We start from the raw sequence: 9,540 nt of genomic DNA, 5'->3' as shown, positions 1-9,540 counted from the left end.
ACACAAACACACACACACACACACAGGGTGTGCTACAGACGCCTCAGTGGAGCTGAGCCACCAGGATGCAGAGGTGTGAAATAAAAGCATACACTTTACAACTCCACTGTCCATGTTTTGGAGCTAAATTCTTTTTGGCTGTATTTTCATCATGCCCAAAAAGATTCTAGCACAGTGTTCCTCGCCAATTACCCTTTTTGCTTTAATCCCTGATTTGAAAGTCCTGTTTGACTTGCTCGGCCTTTTTAATAAGTGACACCACTTTTACTCAGACTTCATTTGTAAGAAGGGGCTTTAGCTGCCTGGGAAGGAAATGACCTCAATGCAATCAGGCTGCATGTCTTAACTCATGTGATGTCACTGGCTCCACCTTCTCTGCTCCTGTTAGATCACATTTAGGAAATGGGAAACTGTTTGAAACACTGAAGCTGAAAACAATACTCTGTGTGTGTGTGTGTGTGTGTGTGTGTGTGTGTGTGTGTGTGTGTGTGTGTGTGTGTGTGTGTGTGTGTGTGTGTGTGTGTGTGTGTGTGTGTGTGTGTGTGTGTGTGTGTGTGTGTGTGTGTGTGTGTGTGTGTGTGTGTGTGTGTGTGTGTGTGTGTGTGTGTGTGTGTGTGTGTGTGTGTGTGTGTGTGTCCTCTCATTTCTTTTTCCCTCTTTAATCGTTTTCTTGTTCTTTCTTTTAATTGTGGTTGCTCTTCCCTTTCTTTTTGTCACCTCAGGCTCTGAAAGCTCTCCAGGACATGAGCTTGGCCTCGCCATGCACCCTTCCTCCTCTCTCCATGCGTCATAGCAAAGCCATCCCTGTGCAGGCCTTCGAGGTACAGCTACAAACACACACACACACACACACACACACACACACACGCACACACACGCACACACACCACCTTCGCACTCATAAAGACACACATTGTATTCGTGGCAGTCTCTCTGCAGGGTGATAGGAGTTCCGTATTAAGGCAGTTCCAGTTTCTTGCTTTGGACCTTGTATTGGAAGTGCATCAACCAAAAACTGAAACTATTTTTACACCCTTTAAATAATCAGGGAAAGGTAATGTGAAAAATACCTGTATTCATAGCAATTTTTTAAGTCAACTATTTAAGACACTCAATGATCTCAAAGCCAAATTGCCCCTATGGGACATTAAGCTTGAGTCCACTCTATAGTCAATTTAGGTACACACCTTTTTAATCAAAATCTTAAATCTTTCATATTGCCTGTTTTATGACAGAAAAAGGAACTCCGGCAATGGATAATTTTTATTATTATGTGTTGATTTTAGACTGGAGGCAAACCTGAGATCTGTTGTAGAATGCTGAAATGCCTGCAAATTTTATTTATGAAATGCTACTATCAAGGGATGTTGGTTTTGTTTCACAGAGTACAGACTGAGCCTGAATTACAGTAAAACAGTGTGTGAAGTCATATCCTCAACACACTGCCAGAACTTTGTCGGCAGAATGTAAGCCGACAGAAATGTTTGTAATGCACTTCCAGTGGCATCCGCAGTGGCTTTGTCATAGTATAGGGTATTTGTCACTTGTGGTATCATGCTCCCATTCACAACGATTATGCATGTAAATGTGCATCACTAAAATGTTGTCTATTGCTCATAAGATTATAGTATATAATATAATTATATGTTATATAATTATTTTGAAAGTGTGCCAACAACATAACTTAAAGAGAAAAACAATGGAAAAGTCAGAATAACATGAAAGAGTCATAGTAGGGTTGAAGAGCTCAAATTAAATAACCAAATAATTATCAGTAGGAATAGGTGGGGAAAAGGGGGAGTCAGAGAAGACAGAAGAGGTAAATGATTTAAAATACTAGCTGTCAGCCAAGTGTGCATTCTCTGTGGTGACCTCCTTCCAGCAGCTTCCTGTTGCACAGGAACAGAAGTGTTGTTATGATGTGGAGATAGGTTTAAGATGTGGCACCTGATTTGCCACTAACACACAAACTGACCCCATCAGGGTTTTACACAGTATGACTCAATATCAGAAAAAATATCTGTCTATAAATGAACAGTATGTGAGTAACAGAAATTTGCAAACCGTTAACTAAAACTACAATTGAAAGACTCAGGACATTGTGTGTGATCATCAAAATTCCTGCATTTAGTTTTTAGTTTCCCAATCTTGCTATATAGATCTAACACTCTGTTAATGCCATAGAAGCAGCAAGCTTGTTTTTTATGTGACAACAGTAGAGGGACCTAGGACAGACAAGTCTACTACTTTCATTTTGGAGACCCCTGGTGGTGAGAGGATTTGAAAGTTCTGTGAACACACACACTTTTATAAATGCACTACAAGCACCTCCAGTGTCTGTGAGTTTGTGTATTTTTTAATCCGCTTCCCCTGATACACTTCAGGTTAAGCTGGATGTTTACCTGGCAGAGCTGACAAAGATAGGAAAGAGCCAGAAGTACACTCTGTCGGTGGACGTGGAGGGAGGACGACTGGTAGTGATGAAGAAGGTGAAGGACAGCCAAGAGGACTGGACCACCTTCACACATGACAAAAGTGAGAATTAAACAAATACTCCATTTACAATGACCCCAGTATTTTCTGAACTGTGCGATGAGTGATCAGTGTTTCCCCCAGGAAATGATTCAGCAGAAATCTGTTTAACAGAGTGTTTCACTGAGGTAAATTTAGTTCGTAGACAGCCTAACCAGTAGCCACATTCATTAAATGCGTGACATTCTCTGTGTGAAATCCTCTACTCGCACCTCTACACTTTTACCTGATAATTAATGTTTTATGTCATAAAAGTATATTCATTATATTCATTAGTTTATGATGGTATTGGAGGTGGTCTGATGTTTGATAGAGGTAACCATCTTCTGCTACAAAACACTGTGGGAAACCTTGAGTAATGTGTCGCTTTTAGCTGCATCCCACCATGGAAACTGTTTAAATGTCTCTGGACTCCAAGGCAAGAGATGAAGTGTATTTTTATATCCAAGCCAGTAATAACATAATATTCTTGAGGGTATCTGTTTGAGATGCAGTTGAGGTAAAGACATGAAAATATATATGAGGATGTAATGGCTTTTCATAGTTCTCCTTCCTTTAATTTAACTGTCTTTAACAGACTCAATCAATTGTTTGACCTTGCTTTTTTCGGCATTTCTCTCTCTTTCTCTCTTTCTTTCTCTCTCTGTCCCTTCCTATCTCTGACCTTCTGTCTCCCGTCTGTGTATCTGTCTCAGTCCGTCAGCTGATCAAGTCTCAGCGGGTGCAGAATAAACTGGGCATTGTTTTTGAAAAGGAGAAGGACAAGAGCCAGCGGAAAGACTTCATCTTTACTAGTGCCAAGGTCTACACACACACACACACACACACACACACACACACACACACACACACACAACACACACCACACTCAACCATCACACTTACAGACACATTCATATTCAAACTGACAAGGAAATACTCTCACAATCTTGTAAGTCTCCTATCTCCTGTAAGTGTTGCTACTTAAAACAAGGTGCCCTTTTGAGGCAACTTCCCTCACAGTGTGTGTGTGTGTGTGTGTGTGTGTGTGTGTGTGTGTGTGTTGTGTGTTGGTTGGTGTGTGTGTGTGTGTGTGTGTGTGTGTGTGTGTGTGTGTGTGTGTCGGTGTGTGTCGGTGTGTGTCGGTGTGTGTCGGTGTGTGTCGGTGTGTTCCAGAAGCGGGAGGCATTTTGCCAGCTGCTGCAGCTGATGAAGAACAAACATTCCAACCAAGACGAACCAGACATGATTTCCATCTTCATAGGCAGCTGGAATATGGGTTAGACACACACACACACATTATTTTTAATGTGTTCATATTCCATTTTCTTTTCAACATAACATACATAAATAGCACACACTGACTTAGGTATATATGTTCATATGTTGCATTGAAAAATGAAATAAAACCCAAATGTATGCATTTCCAGAACATGACATTAGTATTCTTGAAGAGAATGTAACATTTTGGTCTGTATCGGTAGGCTCAGTGCCTGCGCCAAAGTCTCAGGCCTCATGGGTGTTGTGTCGTGGCCTCGGGAAAACTCTAGACGAGATGACGGTCACCATCCCTCATGACCTTTATGTGTTTGGAAGCCAAGAAAACTCTGTGTGTGATCGCGAGTGGGTGGAGTCACTACGTGCCTTGTTGAAAGAACAGACAGAACTGGATTATAAACCGGTGAGAAAACAGATATCTTAGTAAACGTCACATTCTTTGATTACAGTAGTGTTATTTGTGCCTGCTCATACCATAGTAATTTGAGTCATGAGGGGCGTTTGAAGAAAAAGTGGAGATGTTACGTTTAAGAAGGTTGAGACAAAACTGAAGCTGAAAGAAACAATGACTATAGGTTTCTCACTGTCTGTTGTTGTCATTGGTTGTAGATCGCAGTGCAAACTCTGTGGAACATAAAAATTGCTGTGTTAGTGAAACCTGAACACGAGAACCGGATCAGCCACGTGGGAATGTCCAGTGTCAAGACAGGCATCGCCAACACACTGGGTAACAGCAGAACTCAGTGTTCAGATTTTATTTTTCCTTCACATGCTTTACTTCATGCTCAAAATCTAGAGGAAAATATGAACAATGGAATAACTGCACAATTAAACGCTGACTTTTCTGTTAACAAAGGGGCAATTAAAGCGGTTATTACAACACTTGTGGTCACATGAATGATTGAATGACTCGAATTAGGAAGAAAACGCCTGGTATCAGTATGATTAAAATGTCATAACATTCATTTATTTCATTTCATGTATTTATTTATCTTAAACTATCAACAATGTTGCAGGACAAAGCAAAAAATTAAAACCACAAAATTAAACACAAACAATCAGAATTTAACAAAAAAATATATATATATATAAAATATATATATTTATATTTATTTTTTGCTAAATTCTGATTGTTTGTGTTTAATTTTGTGGTTTTAATTTTTTGTAGGATTAGGATTAGGATATATAGGATAAGGATTAGTTTGAGAAGGAGCAGGCGGAAGCATTTAGCTGATTTGGTCCTGCCCCTATTTCACAAAATCATATTATTACAAAGTAAGTAGATATGCAAGTACAGCATTTAAACTCTGCAAACCTTAAAAGTAAGAGACTTAAACTGTATTTCTTTATCCTAAACTAAATATTTTTATGGCAGTACCTTGACATTTTAGTGTGATTAATTTTCACAACTGGATCAAAAATATTATGTTGTATTATGTTCTTGGTTTTTATTTTCAATAAAGTAATACTTGTTATACTGTCAATTACTGTCAATCGTATATTTAGTTTGTAAGTGGATTTTGACGTTTGTTTTAGGCAACAAAGGAGCTGTGGGTGTGTCCTTTATGTTCAACGGGACATCTTTTGGCTTTGTGAACTGTCACTTGACATCAGGGAATGAGAAGATTGCCAGGTACCTACCACAGTTCAACACACACATTATTTATGACTTTATGGCTTGTATTCCAGGGTCTTGTACCTTCTAACCCTAACATTGCAATTTGACTTTGTGGTGGATATACTGTGACACATATGACCTTTGACACCTTTAGGAGGAACCAAAACTACCTAGATATCCTCCGCCTGCTGTCACTAGGAGACAAACAACTGAGCTCTTTTGACATCTCACTGCGCTTCACACACCTCTTCTGGCTGGGAGACCTCAACTACAGGCTGGACATGGACATACAGGTAAGGCAGAACACAAACACAGGCGCGCATGCACGGAATGATGAACTGCAGCAGATCTCGGTGACACCTCATTTTGTGGCGCTGTCTCTTGTGTGTCTATGTGCAGGAGATTTTGAACTACATTAACAGGAAGGAGTTTGATCCGCTGCTGAAGGTGGACCAGCTCAACCTGGAGAGGGAGAAGAATAAAGTATTTCTTCGCTTTGGTTAGTATGCCTCCGTTTCTCCCAGACTTCTGTCTTACGATACTGTTTACCTCCTTTCCCTGTGCGTAATGGAAATAGATATTGGAAGAAGAAGAAGAAGAAGAAGACAACATACTTTATTAAGTTAAGGGAGACTTAAATCCAGCCTTACTGTGAGAGCTTTCTCTTGCACTCACGTCATATGAGATTAACTTTAAATGCAACCTGCTGACTGGGAAACATTGCTCTCATCAGCCACTGTTTCACACATACTGTAAATGTGTCAACATAAGAAGTAATTAGCAGTCTGTGATGAATGTATGTTCATGTTGTAATACAACCAATCAGTCAGCTCTTTCAAAAAGCACAGTAAGAGAGAGAGGCTTTCTATTGTCTCTGCCATCCATTTGTTTTAGATTTATAAGAAACTCTCAAACGTGTTAATGGGATTTTTATTAATATTCTAATATACAAACTATGAGTTCTAAAACGTGAATGTGTGTCTGCTTGCTTGCAGCGGAGGAAGAGATCTCATTCCCACCCACCTACCGTTATGAACGTGGTTCAAGGGACACATATGTCTGGCAGAAGCAGAAGGCCACTGGGGTATGTTTACCGAGGGCGTTTTCACACCAATAGTTTGTTTGCTTTGGTCCAAATCAGTTGATGAGTTTGTAAACTTAGAGCGGTTTCTCCTTGGTTCGGTTTCATTTCACACCTGGAAAAATCCAAGTGTACCGAAATGGGTCATTACCAGTGATGGGAGTAACGGCGTTATAAAATAGTGGCGTTACTTTTTTCAGAGTAATCTAATTGATTACTCTTACCATCTTAATAACGCCGTGACCGTTACTGCCGAAAAATGCGGCGTGTTACTATGATAGAAGCTGTTTTTTTTTCATCAGAGAGACTTGATCTCTGAGCCGAGAGGCAAAGACTTTTTTTCTTCCTTGGTTAGTGGGTTGTGCACGAGACAAGCGCATAAATGCTGACGATTGGCTGAGGTTGAGTAAAATTCCATGGTAAGCCAATCAGAGGTGGAGTTGGGTGGATGATCAAAAGCATGCAGTCGGACACAACAAACAACACAAACGAGTCAGTCAACAAGAGACAGGTATGGCGTCATGAAATCAAGGGGGGGGGGGGGGTAACTTTTTCCTGCTAAAGGTTTTTACCACCATGGTCAGAATACACAAGTATTAAGTGTCCATTTCATTATAATATTCAGATTTATCATAAATAATTGAACATGCGCTTGTAACTGAGTATCTAATTTAGTTACTTTTTGGAAGAAGTAACTAGTAACTGTAACTAATTACTTTTAAAAAAATAACTTGCCCAACACTGGTCATAACAAATCACGTATTACAATCAACGTTCACCCCCCTTTGGTCCGATATGTCTGTGGCATAAGGAAGAAAATAAACACAGGAAGAAGGTCCTGTGTTTAGTGACTAGTGAAGGAGGATCTGATGCATCTGCATGGTAAAACCAGCTCATTTCATTTAAATCAGACATTGTCACAGAGAGTTTGCTCTGCTGGGCCGGTGACTGTCTCCAACTTTAGCAAAGGCTGGTTTCACCATGGAAACGCGAGTGACAACGAGCTTGACAGCAGTCTGTTACCGTCTGTACCGAGACCAACTCATCAGGAAGTTCTCGACTTGTTTGGTCCGCTTTTGGTAGGCATTTAAATGCGATTGCTGCGTTCTCTCCTGCCCAAACAAACCGCACCAAGGGGGAAAAAAAACTCAAGCACAATTCAACCGAACTACATGTGGCGGCTGTGAAAGTTCCCTATCTCAAACGACATCACAGATATACTTCCTTCCAGCCATTTCTGTCAACTGATAACTCTGCTGTGTCTTCTGCTTTTCTGTCGGTCCTAGATGAGGACTAATGTTCCGTCCTGGTGTGACAGGATCCTGTGGAAGTCATACCCAGAAACACACATTGTTTGCAACTCCTATGGTGAGACCATCAGCAGCAAATCATCCAACACACATTTGTTGCAATTCAGTGTAACAGAGGCTCTCTTTTAGCAATTTTAGCAATTGGGTAAAATGAGTAATTTCACCCAAACATCATAAACCTCTATATATGGATTTACAGAAATTCATATGATATATTAACAAGGAAACTTAAACATATGCTCTTTTGATTGCCAGGCTGTACAGATGATATTGTGACCAGTGATCATTCCCCGGTGTTTGGTACCTTCGAGGTTGGGGTGACCTCCCAGTTTGTCTCCAAGAAAGGTACAAGTAGATATAGTTAAATTCTCCCGAAAATAATTGAACATTGAATTTTCTTTGTTAATTTCCTCCTCCTGTCAATTTCTCTCCCTCCTGGTCTGACTATGTCTCTCTTTTTTGCAATTCTTGTTCTTTAAGGCTGCGGATAGACTACATGATTTGGCCATAATGGCTGATTTTCCAAATAGGGTGGATTTTGTGAACATTTAAGAAACTTAAGGATTTTTTTTTTTTTCTTTCTTTCAGTTTAGTTCAGTTTCTTTCACAGTTTTTCTTTCATAATACAGCACCCTGTTACTTATTGTCTTTGTTCAAGTAGCATCACAGCTAATGCTTTAAAGTTAATGTAATTTATTAAGTTAAGTGCAAAATGTTTCACATCTTCACATTCACGATCTGGGATATTTTCTGGGTTCAATTTTTCTGCGTTTTTCTTTCATTAAGCAAAATGTCACATTTACAAGTAAATTTCTAATTTGATTCCTGTCCCTTGTAAATTATTATGCTATTATGCTTTACCTACTCAGATCTTATTTGTCTACCCCGCCCCTGTGCTGTGTAGGTCTGCCAAAGTCTTCAGAGCAGGCCTACATTGAGTTTGAGAGCATTGAAGCCATAGTGAAGACAGCGAGCAGAACCAAGTTCTTCATAGAATTCTACTCAACTTGTCTGGAAGGTGAGAAGAACTCCTTCACACATACAGAACTCCAGCAGGAGATACAGCACAGACAGGGTTTCTGTAAGACCGTGTGGATGTAGTAAAAATATGTATGTTTTTTCTCTTGGTATCTTTCTCCCTCCCTCCCTAACTCAGGCAGTCAGTAAACCTTTATACTCAAATCCATGTTTGACCTGTGCTGCATCCCCGCCTCCTGCCCACCATGTACTTTGGAATGAAATGGAATAGAAACATCTACCTTCTCTCCTTCCCACCTCTCCTTCCCACTGTTTTCCCTTTGTCCTCTCTCCCATCCACTTTGCCCTGCATTTCTCTCTCTCTCTCTGTCTCTCATCTGCAGAGTTTAAGAAGAGTTATGAGAACGACAGTCAGAGCAGTGACAACGTCAACTTCCTGCGCGTGGGCTGGTCCAACAAGCAGCTAACAACGCTCAAACCTCTTCTCTCAGAGATCGAGTACCTGCAGGACCAACATCTGCTGCTGACTGTGAAATCACTGGATGGATACGAGTCCTACGGTATAAAGAGTGTTTGTGGTGTGGCCGTGGAATTCTTTGATGTTGTTTAACCCTCATGTTATCCTCGGGTCAAATTGACCCGTTTTTAGTTTTCTGGGCCGTCGAAATAAGACAATGTCGAGATTAAAAATATCAAAAACCTTTGGAAAAAAACACCAAAAACGTAAAGAAAAGCACCCACAACATTGAAAAAGTGACAAAAAT

At 40.2% G+C, this 9,540-nt stretch overlaps 1 protein-coding gene across 1 annotated transcript in view; it reads left to right on the top strand.

Moving 5' to 3' along the window:
- The window catches only part of inppl1a (inositol polyphosphate phosphatase-like 1a), a 25,273-nt gene that overhangs the window by 11,774 nt on the left and 3,959 nt on the right, over nucleotides 1–9,540 (top strand). The window contains exons 9-22 of the mRNA XM_032510041.1: nucleotides 723–821; nucleotides 2,385–2,535; nucleotides 3,228–3,334; nucleotides 3,688–3,790; nucleotides 3,996–4,192; nucleotides 4,399–4,516; nucleotides 5,326–5,422; nucleotides 5,562–5,700; nucleotides 5,807–5,906; nucleotides 6,403–6,491; nucleotides 7,775–7,856; nucleotides 8,054–8,143; nucleotides 8,703–8,816; nucleotides 9,160–9,336. Coding sequence (XP_032365932.1) covers nucleotides 723–821; nucleotides 2,385–2,535; nucleotides 3,228–3,334; nucleotides 3,688–3,790; nucleotides 3,996–4,192; nucleotides 4,399–4,516; nucleotides 5,326–5,422; nucleotides 5,562–5,700; nucleotides 5,807–5,906; nucleotides 6,403–6,491; nucleotides 7,775–7,856; nucleotides 8,054–8,143; nucleotides 8,703–8,816; nucleotides 9,160–9,336 — 1,663 coding nt within the window. The remainder of the gene's footprint in view (nucleotides 1–722; nucleotides 822–2,384; nucleotides 2,536–3,227; nucleotides 3,335–3,687; nucleotides 3,791–3,995; nucleotides 4,193–4,398; nucleotides 4,517–5,325; nucleotides 5,423–5,561; nucleotides 5,701–5,806; nucleotides 5,907–6,402; nucleotides 6,492–7,774; nucleotides 7,857–8,053; nucleotides 8,144–8,702; nucleotides 8,817–9,159; nucleotides 9,337–9,540) is intronic.

Source organism: Etheostoma spectabile, chromosome 3, assembly GCF_008692095.1.
Source record: "Etheostoma spectabile isolate EspeVRDwgs_2016 chromosome 3, UIUC_Espe_1.0, whole genome shotgun sequence".
In the NCBI taxonomy this organism is placed as follows: Eukaryota; Metazoa; Chordata; class Actinopteri; order Perciformes; family Percidae; genus Etheostoma; species Etheostoma spectabile.
Note: the sequence above shows the minus strand (reverse complement) of the source record. Positions and strands in the feature narration are given on the sequence as shown.